The sequence below is a fragment of the Felis catus genome, chromosome B3, assembly GCF_018350175.1.
Source record: "Felis catus isolate Fca126 chromosome B3, F.catus_Fca126_mat1.0, whole genome shotgun sequence".
Classification (NCBI taxonomy): Eukaryota; Metazoa; Chordata; class Mammalia; order Carnivora; family Felidae; genus Felis; species Felis catus.
In genome coordinates this window covers 13,192,893-13,216,407 of record NC_058373.1, presented here as the reverse complement: position 1 = coordinate 13,216,407, position 23,515 = coordinate 13,192,893, and the positions used below count along the sequence as shown (strand labels likewise).

General features: G+C 41.6%; 1 protein-coding gene across 8 annotated transcripts in view; it reads right to left on the bottom strand.

Annotated features, from left to right (window-relative positions):
- MCTP2 (multiple C2 and transmembrane domain containing 2) overlaps positions 1-23,515 on the bottom strand; it is a 243,480-nt gene that overhangs the window by 16,636 nt on the left and 203,329 nt on the right. For 7 of the 8 annotated variants that reach the window (XM_011282736.4, XM_045058858.1, XM_045058860.1 and 4 more), the window contains 3 exons: positions 20,678-20,800; positions 17,093-17,134; positions 1,623-1,732 (listed from right to left, as the gene is read on the bottom strand). In XM_011282736.4, the coding sequence (XP_011281038.3) occupies positions 1,623-1,732; positions 17,093-17,134; positions 20,678-20,800 (275 nt within the window). Of the gene's footprint in view, positions 1-1,622; positions 1,733-15,358; positions 16,154-17,092; positions 17,135-20,677; positions 20,801-23,515 lie in introns of those variants that run through there. The other variant, XM_045058861.1, reaches the window with a different exon arrangement.

The following is a 23,515-nucleotide window of genomic DNA, read 5'->3' as shown; positions in this document are numbered from 1 at the left end:
CATTTGACTATTTTCTATTGTCACGTTTCTGTTAAACAACCTTGAGGGTAATTTAAGAAACCTTTTGTCAATTTATATAAAATCAAGAGGAAAAAAGCAGGTAGGCACCGACATATATAAGCAAAAATCTTCCTGCTCTTTAATTTTTCTTCTAAGACATTGATAATGGGAATAGCAACATGTAAATTCAGTAAAACTTACCAAATTTGTTTAAAGATGATTTATAACCTATTTTATAAACAAAACGAACACGTCTTACTGTGCCAATAGTAAATGGCCACACAAGACCGACTGAATTGGACAAGGAACTGAGAAAGTTCAGTATCCGTAGAGAGTTCCATATTAACTATTTATATTTCCTGCTGCTGATTATAACTTACTGATTTCCTTGCATCTTGGTATATAAAACTTTCCCTTGGCTTTCAGCACTAATTTTAATCTCTTCTTTACCCATGAAATTTCTAAAGTATTATCTTCATTGCTTACAGAAACTAGAATGGCCAACAAAATAAGAAAAAAGTATTAATCTTCAGAAAGAACAACACAGTTGACATAATTCTGGATTTAAAAGAGGAAATAAGTTTACAATTTAAAAGCCAAGAAAATTAAAAATTGCTCTGTTCATTGGTCCCAAATGAAGACCAGGTTATACAGAGTTCATGATGCTTAAAACAAAACAAACAAGAATCACAGAAGGAGTCTTTCTCAACTGAGACTCTATTAGATATTTAGTCCTTGTGCCCTAAGGTAGGAAGTGACAGCTACGGGTTGGATATCAGTCAACTCTGGCCTGCCACCTGCGTTTGTAAATAAAGTTTTGTTAGAACACATTTCATACCCATTCATTTAGGTATCAATGATGCCTGATTTCATACTTAGCAGAATTGAGTAGTTATGGTCCACCAAGATGAAAACATTTACTCACTGCCCCTTATAAAGAAAGTCTGTTAGCTATGTACCACCCTTTGATACGTTGAGAAAAAAATGACTCGAGGCATTCACTGTGGTCTATGTTTTCGTTGAAAAAGGTAACTTTAGAGCATATTTCCTTCCTTTTTAATTTCTGATTAGGATACTCTTCTTTAAAAAAAAAATCTTGGGGCGCCTGGGTGGCTCAGTCGGTTAAGCGTCCGACTTCGGCTCAGGTCATGATCTCATGGTCCATGGGTTTGAGCCCTGCGTCGGGCTCTGTGCTGATGGCTCGGAGCCTGGAGCCTGCTTCGGATTCTGTGTCTCCCTCTCTCTCTGACCCTCCCCCATTCATGCTCTGTCTCTTTCTCTGTCTCAAAAATAAATAAACATTAAAAAAAATTTTTTTAAATAAAAATAAATCTTTAATTTATTACCCAAACCAAGATATTTTGAGAGGGAGATAATCATGGCAGGGCAATTGGTGTGAATTGGCCATATTGTCACCCCGGTTCTGAGGCACTGCCCAACTGTAAAGCGGACAGGCCCAAAGAACAAACCAACAAACATAAATAGGACTTGCCCCCAACACTGTTACCTTTTGTTTTTTGTTTTTTTGCATTTATTGATCCCTCCCCCCCCCCGCCCTCTTACCCCCACCGTCCTTATGGATGGCAGCTCCATTTCAAACACAGCACGAACGTAGAACTTACTTTTTAATTCTTTCTCCAAAAGAAGCTATTTCCTCCAAGATGTTTTGAACAGTTGAAACAATATCCTGTACCATATAGATTCTTTCAATTAACCCCTTTTTCTCGGATTCCTAGGAAACATAAAGGCAAGACTTAACTTGGTCACGTTTTATTTTATTGTTCCACAATAGAAATCTCTATGCCGTGTTACAATAACAAGGTACTCATCCACAGAGTGACTCCAAGGGAGGAATCCTATCATTCACAACTTAAATATTTATTGACTCCAAGGAACTACGGCCCACTCATTCAGATACAACCATTCACAGCGTGCCTCAGTTGCTACCTCAGTAGGAGGCCATGTTGTGTGGAAACTCCACAGAACCAAGAGCTTCATTTCTCTGTGGAAGCTGCTGTTTCTGCCAGAGAACTCGTAGCTCCTTCCATTTGGCTGAGCCCGACGTCCTGTCTGGCTTCACAAGCTCACCTGCCAGCTCCCCTTCCCCACGTCCCCTCACAATCCTTCAGAAACATTTTCAGCAGGTGACAACATGGTATATGAGAACTCCAGACGATGATGCGTCTCCTACTCCTGCGGCTTCTTTGTCAAACTCTATTACATTTTTTGTTGTGTTTTAAACCCACTGTAAATCCGATGAACATTTCAGTCATCCTTTGGCAACCGCCTCAGAAACACAATAGGCCGCTGGAAGCAGACAAAGTCACTGCCAGAGACTGCATCCTACACAGGTTATCCCTGTGGAGGCTGCCCAATGATCGACTGGCTTTTCCTTTATAGAATTAGACGCAAATACAAGTTCATCTTCCCCGGTCTCCCGTTCTTCACATGAAACAGAATTCAGCCTTCTAAGAATAGTATCCTTACTTTGCTTCTAGAAAATCTCAAGACCTGGCTGCCTCAGGTCAGACTTCAGTTAAGCGTCAGACTTGGACTCAGGCCATGATCTCAAAGTTTGGGAGTTCAGGCCCCGCTTCGGGCTTTGTGCTGACAGCTCAGAGCTTGGAGCCCATTTCAGATTCTGTGTCTCCCTCTTTCTCTGCCCCTCCCCCACTCACGCTCTCTCTTTCTTTCTCTCCATCAAAAATAAAGAAACGTTAAAAATTTTTTTTAAATTAAAAAAAAAAGAAAATCTCAAATGTGTTTTACCATGTTAGGCAGTTAATGTTTACAAAAAGAATTTGGAAATTACTCAAATGTTGGAGAAAAGACTAGTCTCTAAACAGTGGCATTTTTACACAATTTCTTATTTTCTGATATTATAATCTAGCTTCCTGGGAACTCTATCGTGACCGGGATTTAGCGGGTGTCCTCTTGGCTTTTGCCTATCAGGGTCACTGCAGCCACTACATCTAACGCAAAACCTCAAAGAAATCTAACAAAACTTTTCATTTCTCTCTATCTAGAATTCTACTGGAGTTAGAATTCTGCGAAATTATGGAGCAAAACCTTCTAAATTGAAGAGACCATTTTAAGAATAACCTTCTCTGAAGTGAAAGAAAATATTTCGCTCTCCTCTTGTATTCTCTTTTCTATAAAACTGGACACAATTTGGGTGGGAAGAGAGAACCCACCACCCAGGTAGAGATGGCGGGTGAAAGCACCAATATGGCAGAAGTGTCAAAAAGCACTTCCCTTCTTGCACCTGTCCTGGTTTCTGAAGCCACGTGTGGCCAAAACAGACCACACAGAGGGTAGAGGTGAGAATGTACCACTGTCAGCCCCTCTGTGGTAAAGGGGGTGGTGCCGGGATGGTTTGAAGAATCTCTTACCATCCGGGCTGACCTCCTTAATCCGAGAATTCTGTATAGAAGAAGAAGGTGGGCTCGTGTCCTCTCGGTACATCAAACTTGCAAGACATTTTTCCTTTTTCCATCCCCTCTTTAAATTCCTTATTTCCCTTACTCTCTAATTCTTCAAGCAGCTTGCATTAAAAATTAGATATGTTGCCAGAGCAACCTAATTTATGCTCAGCAATCCACAACATCTATTAACGGGCACAATGGTGAAAACCCATCTCTGTCTGCTACACAAGTATTGTGTTTACAAAGAAGGATTTGAAAGCACCAGGGAATCTGACCCAAAGGGCAAAAGTAGCTTCCTCTTTTCAGCAGCATAGGCTTTGGGTCAAAACAATTTCTTGGAAAAGGATTCAAATTTCCATGCAGCTCAACTTCATAAAAGTCTCCTAAGTTCAGTTGACTGTTTTTTGTTTCTCCCCTCCCTCCGAAAAACCTAAATGATGAGATTCCGGTTGTGAAGAAAGTGGAAGTTAGTAAACCCAAATAACAAATGATTGTCACAACGTCCTTTTACGTTTTCACGAATTCGATGTTTTAGTTTGCCTATTTGATATTCGAAGACAAGGTTAAAGAGTCCCACCATGTCTCAGCTAAAAGGAGAGTAATTTGTCAACCAAATCTGTATACTTTTAAAAGTAATCAGAATTATATCATCTTTGAAATACTTATCAACCGTCGACTTGGTTTTATCATATTGATGGACCCACATAACTATTCCATTTTATTCTTATAAATACAGCCCTTCAAATATTTTAAAAAGCGTATTTTGTATATTAAAAGCAATGTATTTATGTTATCTGAACATTTTTAAATGATACATAAAAAATGATTATGTGTGCTACACATTCATATATGTAACTGGTTTCCTGGTTATATCTATTTATAGTCCCAGGTCAGGGTACTTGTCAAAAGAATGTACTTTTTAATGCCATCTTTTTATATATTTCGTAAAATTGTTCTTAATCATCTTCAGAGTTGCACTTAACAGCCATTAAATTGACACCTTTAATTGACTCTACTGTGGATCATAATTTTAATTACAACAATACTCTCTCTGCAGGCGCTGAGGTACCTTGAAATCTCACACCAAAAAATGTGTTACATGGAGAAAATCATTATCAATTTTAATTTTTAAGTATTGAGATCTGCATATATTTCCGCCCAAATATTTTATATCCGTTCGTATGAACATTCTCTGTCGAACATCTTTCCAAGATAAAACTTCAAGTAAATTGTCTCCATGATTCTTCTCAACGTTTAACAAAATGCATACTGAAAAATAAGTGGCTTCTCAATTTCCCTCCATTAAGATATATATTTATCTTGGGGCGCCTGGGTGGCGCAGTCGGTTAGGCGTCCGACTTCAGCCAGGTCACGATCTCGCGGTCCGTGAGTTCGAGCCCCGCGTCAGGCTCTGGGCTGATGGCTCGGAGCCTGGAGCCTGTTTCCGATTCTGTGTCTCCCTCTCTCTCTGCCCCTCCCCCGTTCATGCTCTGTCTCTCTCTGTCCCCAAAATAAATAAAAAACGTTGAAAAAAATTAAAAAAATAGATATATATTTATCTTAAGATATATACTTATTCTATTAAACATCAAAAGATTTTTTTTCCCACAAATTGAGACATCTCAAAGGAAAACTTCAGAGTTTAAACACTGAATAGCACAAAGCATTTGACCTCATCGATTACTTTCTGGCAAATATTCCTTGTTCTTGTGAAAAAAATTAAAAAAAAATGGCAGTGTCTTTTTTGCTAGCTTTTTAAAAAATTCACTTCCACTCACTAGCAGCTTTCAGAGATGAAGTGACTTGCCATTCAATCATTGAAGATTTCGATTAAAAATTGCCAACTGATTATGACCCAGATTCAACAAAAACTGTAGAGATTTCTTTTTGCACAAGAGTTCAATAGCTCTGGAAAATGTGTAGGTTGACTAAGAGCTCTTTAAAGGTTCAAGGATTCCTAAAATCAGATTGATGATCAACAGCAAAAACAGAGTGCACATTGCCACACTGAAGTACATTTTTTATATCTGACATATCCTTGTCATGAAAAACTCTGTTGTTGCTACTCAACACCGTATATATAAAAATATTTATAGGGGCGCCTGGGTGGCTCAGTTGGTTAAGCATCTGACTTCAGCTCAGGTCATGATCTCATGGCTTGTGAGTTCGAGCTCCGCCTGGGGATCTGTGCTGATGGCTCGGAACCTGGAGCCTGCTTCAGGTTCTATGTCTCTCTCTCTCTAGCTCTGCCCTTCCCCCGCTCATGCTCTGTCTCTGTCTCTCTCTCTCTCAAGAATAAACATTAAAAAAAATTAATACTGATAAATGTGGACACTACAGCTTCTAATTCAATCGATGGCACATTATCACTTGTCTCTACACAATCATGGAAAATCAGGGCACTGCGGCCGATCCCAAGTACATTTCTGTCTCATAGATTCCCTCATTTTGTAAGAATATCTTATTGGCCATGATGCTGCCCTTCATCAAAGTTTGCATTCATATTGTCGCTACCAAATTCAATAAGCCCCGATGCTCAGTGTTTCAACTAAGTTTACAATGGCATTCCTGATGTCAGAGATTTCGTCATTGGTAAAACTAAGTAGCAAAAGCTTTATTTTGGCTCCATATATTGGATAAAAAAATAAAAACAATTTTAGAATAAACTTATTTGATATTCTGAGTCATTTGATGGCATCCAGAAAAGACCACCATTATTTGACGCTGCACAAGGTTTTTTTATGTGTTGGTGCTACCCGAGTCAACATATGAACAGCCAGCTTGCCATTTTTCATACGTGTTCAGTGAAACCTTGGGATGGAAAATCAATAAATGTGGAACAGTCATCTGATCTAAAAGAAAAGTCATACTCCACAGAGAGGTATATAAATACAAGTTTTCAGCTGCCTGAATAAAAGCATGTTTCCAGAAATGGTCTTCTTGAAGTAACTACTGTTGAGGCCTCTTTAAGCAGATTTGTAACTTAAGTTTACCCACTTGTAAACTTAAGAGATATGGTCATGGCCCCAGAGGATAGACAAGAAATGTAAACACACACCGATTTAGTTAGCACATCAACAAGTATCTTGACAAAGCGGGGATCATTACTTGACTATTTCCTAAACGTGTACTCTGAATTTATTATTCACTCATTAAAAGGGCTTTACCCAACAGTTAAAAACAAAAGCTTTAAGCGCAGATTTACTCATTGGAATGAGCGAAACAAAACACTATGCTAAATGTGTTCAGACTATTTTTTATTCTCTTATCCATAGAACTGTTTAAATTCTGCATATATTTAACATACACTCACCCTGTAATCTGTCCCCTTTCCCACTCACCACTCTGAACTGGCAGGGTGGAGGCTTCACGCACCTTAACAGATTTGGCAATCGCCATGCCGCGACAGGCTGCTATGCCAGGTGGCCGATTCGAGCAGAAGCATCAGATGCTTCTCCTCCACTGCTTGAGATAAGAAGGGATGGACCCATCTAAGAGCATCTTGTGTTTTCAGTGACCATCCAAAAGCCTTCCCTTAAAGCTAGGTGTTAGTGGGGCAGACCCTGAAAAGCCCAGGAAAATAGATGGGTTTATGCCTGGTTAGTTGCTGGATTGAACGCGGTGTCTGTGAGCTCTCTGGTCAACGCCTGCGCAGATGGGGGGGAAACGGTAAATGGAAATTTTCTGGGCAAGGAAAGGACACGTGGCAGAGGAATGATTCCAGTCCAGAACTTCACTCCAGAGCAAGTGTGTCCCCATCACAAGAAGCCCCTTAAGTGTCTGGCAGATGTGTCGCGAGGTAGGCATTCGGCACGCATTTGTTCTCTTTGACATTTGTTTCTTTTTTTTTTTTTTTTAAATTTTTTTTTTCAACGTTTATTTATTTTTGGGACAGAGAGAGACAGAGCACGAATAGGGGAGGGGCAGAGAGAGAGGGAGACACAGAATCGGAAACAGGCTCCAGGCTCTGAGCCGTCAGCCCAGAGCCCGACGCGGGGCTCGAACTCCCAGACCGCGAGATCGTGACCTGGCTGAAGTCAGACGCTTAACCGACTGCGCCACCCAGGCGCCCCTGACATTTGTTTCTATGATGTCTATGGCTGCCTGTTCTCTTTCCTTACTGTAGAATATATAATTTGGAGACACCTTGTTCCGTTACGTATTTCCACCTACTCTTCCTTCCAGCACGATTTTGCTCAATACTCACGCGAGTGTATGTTAAAGAATGCCTTTTGAAAATATTTCTTTCCATTCTTGTATTTAAGAGCTCAGGTACCCAGGGGCTGTTGGTGCCAACCGGTAAAAAGTCGGAAGAAAAAACAAACAACCCATGAGACTTCCCAGCTCGACCCAGACCTGCACCTTATGTAAACTAACAGGCTCTGGTCAGAGCGAACTGGGTTTGACTCTGTCTTGTCATCTACTCGGTTTGCCATCACGGCGCACTCCTCACTCCTCCTGAGTCCCAACTTTGCTGTCTGGAAAAAGGGAAAGGCTCATCCTTTCCTGATTGAGTGTTTGAAGAATTAAATATCATTCACATCATAAAGTATGTAAAGCACGTGGTGCACTCCAGGTACTTCCTGAACCGAAGCCCCTTCCCTTCAAGAATGCAAAGAGAGAATAGAATGCGAAACCTCTGGTCTGGTTGAAAGAATACGAGGGTGATTTAGAGTTTCGAAAGCAGTGGTCTTCCAAGATAAGTCTGCTCATGTTGCCCTGCGTTGTACGAAAGATCATCTGGCGGTTTTATCCGCGTCATGCTGGCTTTATTTACACGTCTCAGATTGAACCACGGAATGCGGTGATAACAGTTTAGCAAACACAACATTACAGCTGCTGCTGCTACCAAATCGCCTGGGAAGAGTAACAGAGACTCATTCAGAAAGACAGAACGGTTACCGCGTGTGCTTGTATGTTCCCCTAACAGCGGAGGCTTCTGATTTATAGAGGGAAATGCGTAATAAAAACAGCAGTGGCCACTAGTGTCGTTAAGCAAATGCACAAAATAACTGTGTCTCCACACGCACTTGACTCTGCCATCCCTACATCTGAGAAAGAACGGATTGTATTTCTTACTACAAACTTGAAAAATCAGGGAGGCGTAAGTCAACTCGTATGATTTAGGGTCTCCTCTATGACAAAGCCCGTGTCACAATATGATGGAAGAGACGAGAGCATGGAACTTTCCAGACACAGAATTCAAATTTCATAAGGTTCCTCTGTTTTCTTACGCCCCATAAAGAAAGAGCGGCGCTCATGGTAAGAAAAATGCCAAGCGTGTGACCTAAAAATGTGCATTATCATATGGAGATGAATGTAAGATTGCCATTTTTCCACGGTGAAAAAGCAAAACTGAAGTCCTTTGGCTAAGTTCTGTCATCAGTTGAATTCAGGACAAATCATGTGCTTCCTTTCAAAGCAAAACCAAAAATAAATCAGGAGGCAAATTCACGTCTCCAATGACTATGGCCCTGTAGGTGCAATAAACTAGCTTTGAGCCTCTGGGAGAGAATTCACACCATCAAAATGAATTTACAACTCAGAATTAATTACATAATCAGTGTGTTACGTTAAATCTCTCCCACATGTTCTGATGTTGGGAAAAAAAAAAAATCCTCATTTCTCTATTAATTACCTAAGCCAAACCAGGGAGATAGTCCTGAAAATTGACCATGTCAGAAAAAAAAATCCTTCTGACATGTTTAAAAACTGAGTAGTATGTGTCACAGGATGGGAAGCATTCCCAAAAGCGATCAATGCAAAATTCCATCTCAAGATCTTTCCAATAATTGCAGCCATCTAGAGCAGAGACACAAAAATATAACTTTGGACTTTCCACGGGAGTATATTTGGTCTGTTTTATCCTATGGAATATTAAAAGCCTGTAACTTGAAAGCTCGGAGAATTATAAACACCAGAAACAGACTGAGTGGCATTGAGCATGAAAAAGAAAAAAAAAAAAACCCTCAGCATCTGTCATAACAAAGAATAAGAAGCAATATTTCTGATACAGGAGATTAAAAATTATTCTTTGGGAAGTCTGGCTTACTGCACTGGGAACTGTCTTTAGGATTTCTTCCCAGGAGATGTCGAGTGCGTGTGCGTGCACGTGCACGAACGTGTGTGAACTCGCGCACGCACACAGTCAACTCCAAGGTGTATGCTGTTTCGCTGGGGAGACGTCTGTTCATTACACAAAGTGCTTCCACGCTGACTGGGATCTACCAACACGTTTCTTTGGCGTGTGAAAAGAACCCCACTGCTGGAACAAGGAAAAGGATGAGCATCATCAAGAGGAAGGTGGTGATAAGACACAAAGGAACAGTCGGCAACAGCCTAAAATGACGATTTGGGGGCGCCTGGGTGGCGCAGTCGGTTAAGCGTCCGACTTCAGCCAGGTCACGATCTCGCGGTCCGGGAGTTCGAGCCCCGCGTCGGGCTCTGGGCTGACGGCTCGGAGCCTGGAGCCTGTTTCCGATTCTGTGTCTCCCTCTCTCTCTGCCCCTCCCCCGTTCAAGCTCTGTCTCTCTCTCTCCCAAAAATAAATAAACGTTGAAAAAAAAATTAAAAAAAAAAATGACGATTTGGAATGTGGAGCTCAGGAAGATTTATTTCATGAAGCTTCTCCGAGCCAATGGACGGACGACACAAATACCATCCCAAGGCAAACAGGGCTAGTGGTTTTCTAGAAGTACTGAGGCAGCCTTCTGTCACTACTGTAGGTAAACACACAATGCTTGGCAGTTGTTGATTTTGCTGTGTGGGTGCCTTCCATTTTGCTTCACTGCCCGACATAACGTGCCAACGTTAATGAAAGAAGCCATCGCACTGTACTGATTATTTACTTAGAGTACCATGTTTATAGTTTCAATCTTTGTACCGATAGGGGCTCGACATGGGAGAAAACACTCCATAAATGTAAAACAATGCAGAAAAATGAACCGATACATTGATGACAGGTTTCCTGCCTGACCGTGTGGCAGGGTCAAAAATAAACCTGATTTAGGTCAGAAGCACTGGATTTGTGCTACTATCCTATCTAGTTAAAATTTCTCTTAATTTGTAGATGGGGGAATTAATACCAAATGTAATGGTCTGAGTACTGAATGGGCTCAAATATATAAACACAGTCTGCACATTGTAAACACTCTACCAATATTATCTTTTAAAGTTGACTTATTTATTCTGAGAGAGAGAGAGAGAGCACACGAGTGTGCGCGAACAGGGGAGGGGCAGAGAGAGAGGGAGAGACAGAATCGCAAGCAGGTTCCAGGCTCCAAGCTGTCAGCACAGAGCCCGATGCAGGGCTTGAACCCATGAACCATGAGAGCATGACCTGAGCTGAAATCAAGAGTTGGACGCTTAACCTGAGCCATCCAGGTGCCCCTATTCATATTTATATAAATATAATTATTTAACTAATACTTACTCGAAATAATATTATTACTTTTGTGTCATTTATTACTTCCTAGAAATTATTACTTTTTCCTTGAGGAAAAGAGAGATATATTCGCCTTGGTATCAATTATCTTGTAAACTCACTGGATAGTCCGGATTTAGGGCAAACCACAAAAACAGATGGGGTTTCATTAGGAAAGCCGAGGAACAGCTACTATCCTCAGAAAAACAATGACTGGTGGATGACTGAGATACAATGTCCAATGTACTCTAATTAGCATGATGTAATAATTTTAGGCAATGAGAAATTAAATATCCAGACACAGTAGTCCATAAAGACAGAGTCTCTGACTTCATTCTGTTAGAGCATGTAAGGTAATAGAAGGATAGACAATCCATCTAATTTACAGTCTATCATATTTCACAATATTGGGAATAACATACTGAGCAAGTATAATCCTTACAGTAGAAATCACATAGAAAATACATAAGCACTAGGAATATTAGTGAGACTGATAGTAGTGTGATGAGTAACGCTTCAAAAGGTCAGATCAGGGGCGCCTGGGCGGCTCAGTCGGTTAAGCGTCCGACTTCAGCTCAGGTCATGATCTCGTGGTTCGTGAGTTCGAGCCCCGCGTCGGGCTCTGTGCTGACAGCTCAGAGCGTGGAGCCTGCTTCCGATTCTGTGTCTCCCTCTCTCTCTGCCATTTGCCTGCTCACGTTCTGTCTCTGTCTCTCAAAAATAAATAAACATTAAAAAAAATTTAAAAAGGTCAGATTAGGGGCGCCTGGGTGGCTCAGTCGGTTAAGTGTTCGACTTCGGCTCAGGTCATGATCTCACGATTCGTGGGTTCAAGCCCCGCATGAGGCTCTGTGCTGACAGCTCAGAGCCTGGAGCCTGCTTCTGATTCTGTGTCTCCCTCTCTCTCTGCCCCTCCCCCGCTCACACTCTGTCTCTCTCTCTCTCTCTCTCTCTCAAAAATAAACATTAATTTTTTTTTAAAAAAAGATCCGATTAATGACATTTCTGGATGACCTCAAAAAGTAATGAAGAATGGGGGGTTTGATTTTTAAAAGAAAAGTCTGAGCAAGTCAGCGTGTCGGAGAAAAGACTGCTGGAAATAGGGAAGCCAATCCCTTCTCATTCAAAACATGCGTAAACTGATAATTAAGATTTGGCTGGAATCCATTTTAATATTAAAGTCTTGAAAGTAAGATGGTCTGGTAGAAATGGCAGCAATTAAATCACTTCATCACTAAAAATCACATTAAATCAAATTAAAAGGAGTTAAATTAGAGCAACCATTGACTTTATTTCCCTGAAAATCATCCTTAAACAGGTCCTCTGCAATTTGCCCCGCGTATAAATCGCATATGCCCTGAAAGGGTGGGTATGTGTGTGTATTAAACTGTTGCTAACCTTTCAAAGATACTGTCTGACTTTGGGTTTTCTTAAAAATGCCATACTTTATCATTTCAAAGTACCACCGTTCTGTCACTAGGATAAAAAAAAAAATCACTAGGGGCGCCTGGGTGGCGCAGTCGGTTAAGCGTCCGACTTCAGCCAGGTCACGATCTCGCGGTCTGTGGGTTCGAGCCCCGCGTCGGGCTCTGGGCTGACGGCTCAGAGCCTGGAGCCTGTTTCCGATTCTGTGTCTCCCTCTCTCTCTGCCCCTCCCCCGTTCATGCTCTGTCTCTCTCTGTCCCAAAAATAAATAAACATTGAAAAAAAAAATTAAAAAAAAATCACTAATCAAACTAATTTGCTGTGTTTGGAGCGTTCATAAGAAGGCACAAAGGAATCCCAAGCGAAACTACTCTCACTGTGAGATTGTAAAATAAACTTCCTCCAAGCATGACGGTCTCCCCTTTAGGAAGTACTATAGTTGGGATGAGATAGATCTTTTTTTTCTGTCTAGAATAAGAAAACATAATGAATGGGGCATAGTGGGCCTAGCCCATTCATCCGAAGGACTGTGCAGGTTCAATGCCAGCAAGAACTCCTGTGAAATATGTATGCCACATGCTTCTCTACTTAAGAAGGTTCTTCCTGGGGGGCGCCTGGGTGGCTTAGTTGGTTAAGGGTCCGACTTGGGCTCAGGTCATGATCTCACAGCTTCTGAGTTCGAGCCCCGCATCGGGCTCTGTGCTGACAGCGGGGAGCCTGGAGCCTGCTTCTGATTCTGTGTCTCCTTCCCTCTCTGCCCCTCCCCTGCTCACACTCTGTCTCTCTCTCTCTCTCAAAAATAAATACACATTAAAAATAATAATAATAATAAAAAGAAGCCTCTGCCTGGGATGAGTGGACTAATCAGTTTGGAGAATGGAAATCATGTTAAACACCGAAACTGATGGTTTAAAATGGACTTAAATTTTAATGACGACATCCTAATTTGTGAAGAGAGGGTAGAGATATCATATTCATTTGCATCCTTACATGGTAAAATGGTCTACAACGGATCCATAAAAATGTATTAGATGTTTACTTTTTAGTTTTTTTAATTTTAATTTTAGAGAGAGAGGGGGAGAGAGAGAGAGAGAGAGAGAGAGAGAGAGAGCAGGGGGGAGGGGCAGAGGGAGAGAGACTCCCAAGCTGGTTCCATGGTCATGTGGAGCCCAATGCAGGGCTCAATTCCATGACCCTGGGATCATGACCTGAGCCGAAATCAAGAGTTGGACACTCAACCGACTGACCACCCAGGCACCCCTATAGTTATATTTTTTTTGAAAAAAGTTTTTTAATGTTTATTTTTGAGAGAGACAGAGACAGAGTGTGAGCAGGAGAGAGACAGGGAGACACAGAATCGGAAGCAGGCTCCAGGCTCTGAGCTTGTCAGCACAGAGCCCGATGTGGGGTTCGAACTCATGAGCTGTGAGATCATGACCTGAGCTGAAGTCAGACACTTAACCGACTGAGCCACCCAGGTGCCCCCAGATGTTTATTTTCTTAAAAACATCCATATCTGTTTTTCACCCGTTACGACACGCAACGGTGACATCCCCCCCCGCCAAACACTGTAAGACAATTGTTCACTCATTGATAATTCTAGAACAAATCATTCAAGTCCTATTTCTGACAGCCGAGTTAAAAGCACACCAACTCACAGTGCAGACATCACAGCACAGATTCTTTATGATAGCAACAGACAGGGTTTTGGTTTTTTTTGTTTGTTTATTTGTTTTTTGTGTTTTTGGGTTTTCTTATTGTTACATGCCCTTATGATTTCTTCTTGCTGATGTTATTAGTAACTGCTGAATATTCTATGTAAGCATTTGTTGGGCTGGAAAAAGAAAGAAACTCTAATGCAAGTATTTATACCTTCCGCAATGAAAACAAGATATTATTGCTTTGCGTGACCTTTCCTAAGTATGGGATACAGCATTTTACACAATAGTTTCTTGGTTCATGCTTCAATTACTGACCTTTACTGTGCAGAAAATTAATGCAATTTTCATTGTAATCCATCCGTACAAATAAGGTCCACATAGAAGAATTCCACATATGGAATCTAATAGAAATCGGAAATGTCAGCTGATTGCTGTTGGCTGAACTTAGCCATTCTCTGTTTGTTCAGGGGTCCCCAGCAAAGTATACTTGTAACAAGCAATTTCTCGCGTGGGCCATCAGGAATAAGAGAGAAAAGATTTCCTCTCTTCAAAGTTTAGTCTGTACCTTTAGTTTCCTAAAAGCCAAAAAACTAGTCACCTGAAGGTTCTAGGTTATTTCTGAAAGCCCCCCCTCTCCTCCCCCCCACACAAAGGGAGACAAAATCGTGCGGTCTCATTTGGCTTCTAATACGGGTCACCCCCACGGACGTCTGACAACTAGAAGGAACAAGAGGCTATAGTGATGTCATTTTACAACAATCCCCCCTCCAGACAATAAACGTATGACAGACCCCAGACCACGTCCTGGTCGGTGCATCAGAGACAGGCAAAAGACGGGAATGTGCCCATCTCCTGAGGAAACTCTGCCGAGGGGCCCTGACATGCTTTCATCTTCCACAGTCGCCTGTGATGGTATTTGGTGGGAAGGGGCGCTGGCAATTAAGGAGTGTCACTTTCAAGATGGATAGTTTGGATAGAAAGGAGTTTCCTCTGTTCTTCTGGTTTGGAAGGAAACGGCTGTGTGTTTATAATTTGTAAACAGCTCATCGCTCACTGGGTGTGTTACAGTTCCCAGAAGCCTGGTCTGTCACGTCTAACATGCAACAGAAGCCAGAAGGGCTCTGTGGACAAGCCCCTGGAAACAGCACACTGTGGAGGGCAACAGCCCGGTGCCTGTGTGGGCAGGTCTCTGAGGAGCACATCTCAGTTGTGGAAGCTTGCTGTATGCGAAGAAATGATGGACTGTAATGTATGTGGATGATGTGGGCTCCAGAAGTCTTGAAGCTGAAAATCCCTCCGTACTTTACAGCTCTCGTAGCAAAGTGCGAGTGGAAAGATACTGATAAGGACCGCAAAGCTCGCCAGTCTCCCTAACAGGTGAAGGGTTGTGTTAAGCAGAAGGAGGCATAGAGAGAAGTCAAAACTTCATTTTAGATTTATTCCTCTGGATGATATCATAGACATATAAAATTGAGGAAGCAAACACGCATGGCCGTGCTATGGCTCTGAAAGGTCCTGTGAAAATACGACAATCCACGCATCTCCAGAACAGACTCGCCCCGAAGGAAATGGGGAACGTCGTGATGCCAACACCCTCTGTGCGGATCGGGTTTGGCCCATCTGCCGTGGGGAGGGCCATGCCTGGGTAAATGCAAGAGCTCCAAGGCTCTTCCATGTAGATGCAATGGTTCCGACTCAGTCGTCCTTGCCCAGAAAGGCCTGAAGGACAGCCCAACTGGCTCTACCTCCAGACTCCCAGACCCCCGCAGACAATCCTTGGGGCACCTGAGTAGACGGGCGCATTGTGACAACCACTGGTCTAGACCCCACGACCTGGATATGTTGCCTGCCGGTTTACTGAACCCCACTTTCTCATTCATTGTCTTCTTGTTGGATGCCCTCCGCAGATGGGCCACGGACACATGGTCACGATTATCTCTAAAGGGCAGATGACTCCCTCTTCTACGGAGGGCTCATTTCAACAGAGCCAAACAGAAGGACATCTTCCCCACTTCCCAGCCTTGGTAAATCAAATTTTAGAATTCTGCTTAGTAAAGGTTTAAAACAATTTCCTTAGTGCTTGTGTTTATTTTGGCGAAACATCCCACCAGCGCGCATGTTAGCCTGGCTACAACTTTTTCGCGCTCAAGGAGTCACATCAGTCGGAAGCAACTCACATCAATCCGTCGAGAAGAAAGTTGCGTCTGCGTGACCCTGTTCTGGAAAGAGTCACTTCCGTTTAAAACACATTCTACTGTATTTTATCATTTTGCTATTAGCGATCATTTTAGCACAACAAACAAGATTTGCTTTGTAATCCACCCAAGTTGTTTCAAATGGGCAAAACCATCTGGCTTGCCCAATTAATTTTAAGGCTGTTTGTGTCACGGAGCCAGGGTTTAATTCGCTGCTATCTTCTGGGCATTTTATACTGGATACTTAACTCTTAAGATTCCCCCGTTTGCCCCCTTCCCCCCTCCCGCAAGCCTCCCAGGCGCTCCCCTCCCAAACCCCATACACCCACAGGTTCTAGGGGGCTGGAAGTCGATTAAGCCGGTCGCATCTCATTTGGCATTTCACTTTTTTTTTTTTTCATTATATTCCAGAAGGTTTGTCTGAAAGCGTAATGACAACAAAAGCAGCCGATTTGAGAGATTCTCCCAGGAGAAGGAAAAGGACAGATGTACACAGACATATAGCTGAAAACACTGCCAGCAACAGCTGGGAAAGTGACAGGCTCCAAAGTGGGTGACCACCCCACGGAGCACAGACAGGAGGCTAAAGGAACAGCAGTTTCACTTGATTTACTTTGGACTTTCTAGACTACCTTTTATGTACCTTTTATACACCAGGGGAAGGCTCACCTTCACTCGCATCAAATGACAAGCCTCCTATAGGTACACTTTGTATAATATCTCCGTTTTCCCTTATATTTTACCCCTTTTATATCCTCCCTTAATAAGATCTTTAAAAACCGATATCCTTTATAAATTACAAAAACATTCCTATCCCGGACACTCCATAATGCCAACAAACAAACAAACAAACAAACAAACAGATAAATAAAATTTTCAAACAGGGTTTCACTCAACCAGGTAAAATGCCATCTGTGGACGACACGAACGTTTCCTTTCGCGAGCTTTTCTGAGCACACGTACCTTGTCATCATCATACTCCTCTTCGTCTACGTCTGTGCTCTCCTGAAAGGAAAAAAAAAACCAGTTTGTTAATATGACATCCGCTGAAACGATCAAATGCAAATTAAACCCGTACACACTTTGTAAGGTTTTCTACATAATTGACGCGCTAGTGTTTGTTTGTTTTTTTTTTTGAATACGTTATAACCTCTTGGAAAAAATAGTGGTTTGAAAGTTCAGGGACACTGTGGCAAGACTATAAAACAGGATGCATAATCTACGTAAAACTTAACTCTAAATAGAGCTATTAGGCGAGTGCCCTTTGAAGGCACCCAGCTTTCAAACTGCATTGCCAAGCTGTACTTTCTGTAAACAGTTGGTTCTTATTCTGACAAATGAGCCAACTGCTACGTTAAGGCTGAGAACACCGTACTCGGTTTGTGCTAGGCTCATTGTTATAATGACTGCTCTTTTCCTTTGGGGCCATTACTGAAACATTAGACAGTAGGAAATGCATTAGTCTGAATATAATCAATCTCAAGAATAAGTTACAGGTTTCTGTGCATTATTACTGTTTTCCTTGTGATTTGGGGAGGGGGGTTGAGGGCAGGTGAGGGGAGGACACTTAGGCTCTGACTGGGACTAACAGGCACCTGGCTTTTGTTCGGGGGCCGAAGCACCAGGTGCCGGGAACAGGCTTGTTCAGATTGGTCTAGCCATCTCGGCTTGGGGCGCCTGGGTGGCTTAAGTTGGTCAAGAGTCCAACTCTTGATTTCGGCTCAGGTCGTGATCTCACGGTTCTGGAGTTTGAGCCTCACGTGGGCCTCTGCACTGATGGTGTGGAGCTTCCCTGGGATTCCCTCTCCTCCCTCTCTCTCGCGTGCTCGTTCTCTCTCTCTCAAAATAAATAAACTTAAAAAAAAAATCTTGGCTATTTAGTAGATAAGTTGTAATCCCAACACTGCAATATTTAAAAGCCAACACATGTTGGTACCCAGTCCAGCGGGTTCGGCAGCTCAGACAAAACGCTGGGGAGTAGAAAACCAGGGTGGCTTTTGAGCTTGAACGCTTACCTTTCTGCTCAACCACCTTGCAAAGGTCAGGCGTGCTGTTTAGATGCCACTGTTCCAGTAGGAAACAGAATTGTCACTCTCACGTTCTTAAAAAAAAAAAAGAGTAACTCTGAAGTATCCAGAGTCCTCTGCTAGCCGCCATAAAACCGCTGAGCAGTTACCAGGCAATTTCTCCAGGACTGGTACTGTATTACCCCCAGAATTCCCCTGAGCAGCAGCTCGCAATGTGTGACAGTCCGCTGATGGCTGGAGAACTCACCTGTTCACCGTCGGTGGTACACATTTCGTGAAAGCAAATGGGTAAAAACACATGCAATAAAAACACATTGTGGGAGGAAAAACATTGTGATTAGGAGTTAGAAGTCTTCAGCCTGGGACAAAGTCTTCAGCTTAAGACACTGTTCCAGCACTTTCTGCCGTGTGACCTTGAGCAAATCACTTTGCCACTCTGGGGTTTAGTTCCCTCAAGTATAAAGTAAAAATAGTAATCCTTGCCTCCTCCGTGGTTATGTTATCACGATTCAAATAGGCAACAAATTTGGAGTGCCTGGGTGGTGCGGTCGGTTAAGCGTCCAACTCTTGATTTCAGCTCGGGTTATGATCCCACGGTTCGTGAGGTCGCGCCCCATGTCGGGCTCTGTGCTGACAGCACGGAACATGCTTGGGATTCTCTCTTCCCTTCTCTTGCCTCCCCCTTCCCCTTCCCCGCTCACACACACACACACACACACACACACACACACGTACTCTCTCTCTCTCAAAATAAACTTAAAAAAATAGGTAACAAATTTGAAAATGTTCTGTAAATTAAAAAGATTTTATACACACACGTTTATATGCACATGCACTTATGTATACTTATGTACCCATATGTACGTGCATAGACACCTGCCTACGAATACATACACATTTCTGCACGCACGCACGCACACACACACACACACACGCTATAAACACACATACCATAGATGTAGCTGAAAAGTAAATATGATCAGAAATTGTAAAAGTGTTATATGCTAACTAACTTGGATGTAAATTTTAAAAAAAGAACACTTCTGGAAGTATAAAAAATGAATAAACCTTAAAAAATTAATTATTTAATTTAATTTAATTAAATAAAAAAGAAATTGTAAAAATGTTAGTTGACAGCACTTTTTACTAAAGATGTTTCTCTGAAAATTCCCTTCATCTGCACCTCTGTGAAGCTTAGTCCTTAAGCAATCCTGTACTTTAAAGCTATTTACTTATTAGTTTTTTCTAGCATCTTTAGGCCCCTCATTATTGATATATGCCCGTGGCTATTGCATTAAACAATCAAATATCAAACAGAATAGAATTCTGAATTTGCTTGATGTTTCTGCTCCCTGCCTAAACACTCTTTTCTCTACTTCCCTTCTATCCCAAATGACAGCAAAACATCCTTTTAATATCCATTATTTCAGACATTTAAAAAAAATAATAGCATTGTGAGGAAAAGTGGGCGAAGTTGGTCAGCTTTTGAGTCTGGAAAAACCCAATGTGAAGATATGTTATTATCATGTCTCAGGATCTTAGATTTCTGTTTATTTTTTTAATGTTTATTTTTGAGAGAGAGAAAGAGGGAGGCAGAGTGAAAGCAGGGGATGGGGCAGAGAGAGAGGGGGACACAGAATCTGAAGCGAGGTCATGGTTCTGAGCTGTCAGCAGAGAGCCTGACGCGGGGCTCGAACTCATGGACCGTGAGATCATGACCTGAGCCGAAGTCGGACGCTTAGCTGAATGAGCTACCCAGGCGTCCCTCTTAGATTTGTTTTAAAAATTTGGTTCTTGAATCTGGGATGCCAAGATAATACCAGAAAGCAAGTCTATAAATACAAGTTCCTGCCAACCCAGAGCAGGAAAAGATTCTTTGGGCTGGGATACGTGGAATAAGGGAAGGCGAGTCAGAGAATAAGTATGACAAGCAGACGCTGGGGTAGGTCTTTGAGAAGAAGCCTTGCGGGTGCTTCCTTCAACACCATGGGAAGTTTGAGATTTATAAGACCTGGACACCGCAAAATAGAGGTGCCCACGGCCACTCACCCTCTGATTTCCCCAGCAGTTGGCAAAGCTCTGAAGGCTTCAGCCAGAGGCAAAAACTGCAAAGGGTGTTAGGGGGGAAAGGCCTGAGTTAGCCTCCCAAATGCCTCCTTGAAGGAGCTCAAGGAGACATCAAAGGCGTCTTTTCAGTGGATGGGAAGGTAATTCACAGTAACCTTGCAATGAACCAGATGGGCACACGTTGAAATCCGCGGCCGGCATGGTAATGATGACCAAGCACCCGGGGGCCCTCCTCATGCTCAGAAGGTAGGTCAAGACTCAGGAACATAGCCTAGAAGAAATGCTCCAGGTTACACCCAATAAAAGTCCTCCACTAGAACATGAACGTGTGTGCCAAGTTTCTCCTCGTCTCTCAAACCAAGAGCACTTGGGCCATGATTTGGTGGTGGTGGTTTGCTGTCGTTCACACGTCTTTCTCTAGACAAATGTCACAGTTACTGGAATCTCTGCTCACCTGGCTGTCCTGGATGCTGCCCGTCTTCCCTTTTGTGAGAATGATGAAATTGTAGATGAAGAGGAGTAATAAGGCCAGGGGGATCATGTACAGTTCAAAATTCCAGACGGCGACCAAAAATACCTGATTGGAGGACAAGACAAAAATCACTGCTTGAAAAATCAGGATGGGAGTCATTTTAAAATCCTTCTCATTGACTTAAGGAAATTAAATCCAGCACACTCTGTCCATGGTAGCTTTGAAGAACAGTTACAGACAGGGACACACGCGTGCGCGCGCGCGCACACACACGCGCGCACACACACACACGCAATTAACACAGTTTTAGAACCGAAAGTAAAATGAGGAAGGTATAGAGATAAGTTGGCCAGTCGCACTCCGAAATGGACAATACAGTAGTCCCATACCTGGAAATCCCGTGACCCTGTCAACCACAGTCAGTGTTTTGCTCCTAGATTTACCAGAATTTAGTAAAGCAGTATGGAAAAACCCAAGGTCTCACAGAGTCCGGCCACAGACCAAATTTTGCCAACAGTAAGGTTTACTTGAACTATAGAGTGTGACGACTTTTGAAATTGGCTGTCAGTGTTTAAAAATCCAAATATGCCAGATGAAAACTTCAGATAGCCAAAGTCTCTTTAAAAATCTTGAAATTTTCTGGGGCGCCTGGGTGGCGCAGTCGGTTAAGCATCCGACTTCAGCCAGGTCACCATCTCGCGGTCCGGGAGTTCGAGCCCCGCGTCGGGCTCTGGGCTGATGGCTCAGAGCCTGGAGCCTGTTTCCGATTCTGTGTCTCCCTCTCTCTCTGCCCCTCCCCCGTTCATGCTCTGTCTCTCTCTGTCCCAAAAACAAATAAACGCTGAAAAAAAATTTTAAAAGAAATAAAAAATAAATAAAAATCTTGAAATTTTCTAATCTGGAGGCTGGCTGGTCACAAGGAAATGATGGGCTAGAACTGTGCTATACCTGCCCAGTTTCTATCGGCCTCTGAGTTTGTGACCATTTCATAGAAAAAGTCACTCTCGTAACATACCAACTTAGAAGAGGCAAATTATTGCATCTTAAATATTAAATCTTCCACTCCCAAAACAGTATTGTTTCACTAATTACTGAAAACATTTTCTACCATGCTAGAGTTTTATTTTTGCAGATATTATAGATTTCCTTCTTATATTTTGGTTGCTATTCTGAATTTAATCATGTATTCTATGTTTCAAGAAGAGAATTATTTGCTTATAAAAGCTAATAATTTGTACATACCAATTTTTAAATTAGTAACATGACTAAATTTTCATACTATTTCAAACAGCTTTTCATTTCATTTTTTTGGGGGGGTGGGAGTTCTAAGAATATAGTCACACAATCTACAAATGACCTGCTTCTGTTTCCTCTTGTCTAATATCTATAACCTTCTAACATGTGTACTTACTTTTATTATTACTAACTAAACAATTTTAAATAAAACTGTTGAAAGGGACATCATGGTCTCACTCCTGAAATTAATGAAAATGCTTCTATTTTTCTATCATCAAGCATGATGCTGACCTTTAGTCTGAGCTATAGAAATCATTTCACATTAAGAATACACATATAATAAATCATTTTTAAACTAGAAAGTTGACATACAGGCATTCATCTTATTATTCTTAATATTTTAAAAATATTTCAGGAATCCCCCATGAAAACATTTGAAAAAGGAAAATATTTTTGAAATAAGAATACTTACATCAATTTCAATGAGGGCTTATTTCTTATTATTTTTAAAATCAGGAAAGGAGGAGGGTTTACTATCTTTTAAAACAAGGAAGGTTTTTTTCCTTTTCATTTTACAACCTCAACACGGTGTATTATATTTATAATTTCCTAATATTGAAGTAAACTTGTATTTCTGGAAGAAACCTCTTCTTAACTGGACTGTAATTGTCCTTTAATGTACATTTGTATGGTATTTGCCAACACTTGAAGATGTTTTTGCATAGATACCCATGTGCTACATGTGTTATCTATTTAACCTTTTTGTATTATTTTCAGGTTCTGGCAACAGGATTATTTTGATGCCATTATTTTGGTATACTCCATTCTTTAGGCCTAGGATAATTTTTTCATGTCATATCACTAAATATTCTAAGAATGAAAAAAACTTACATAGAGTAACATAACTAATCCCCATGCACCCACACCCATGAAGTCTTGTCAACGTACTGTCACTTTGCTTTCCAATTTATGTATTATTCTTCCTTTTTTTTAAAGTAAAACATGTCAGATAATTGTTTCCCATTGTCGATCTTCACCTGCTCCCTCAACCTACTCCTCCCATTCCCAGAAGCCAACCAAAAATGGATGTGAATCTTTGCCTAAGGACATTGAAGTTTTATATTAGAAATAACATAAACAACATCAAAATGTTCGGATCATTCTAAAATGTTTTATTCAATAGCATGTTTCATAGATTGTTGATGGTGTAGGTATAAATCCACTATATTCATTTTAACTGATATATGGTACCCTGTTCAAATGAATGTTTTGTAATTTATCCATTATACTCTCTTATCATTGAAAATTTAAGCAGAAACAGCAGTTTTATTTTTTAATGTAGTCAAACATATTCATCTGCGATCTCAGAGTTTGTACCTTTCATGTTCAATGTTCTACTTAAGGAATCATATGCTACTCTGACATGATAAAGTTATCTCATCATGTTTTCTCCCAAAAGACAATTGTATGTGTGTGTTTCTTATTTTGTCTCAAGTGTCTTTTGGTTTATAATTGGAAACAAGCTTCCAGTTTGAACTTTTCCCTTAGAGTCAACTTTTACAATCAGATTGTGGCACCGATCCC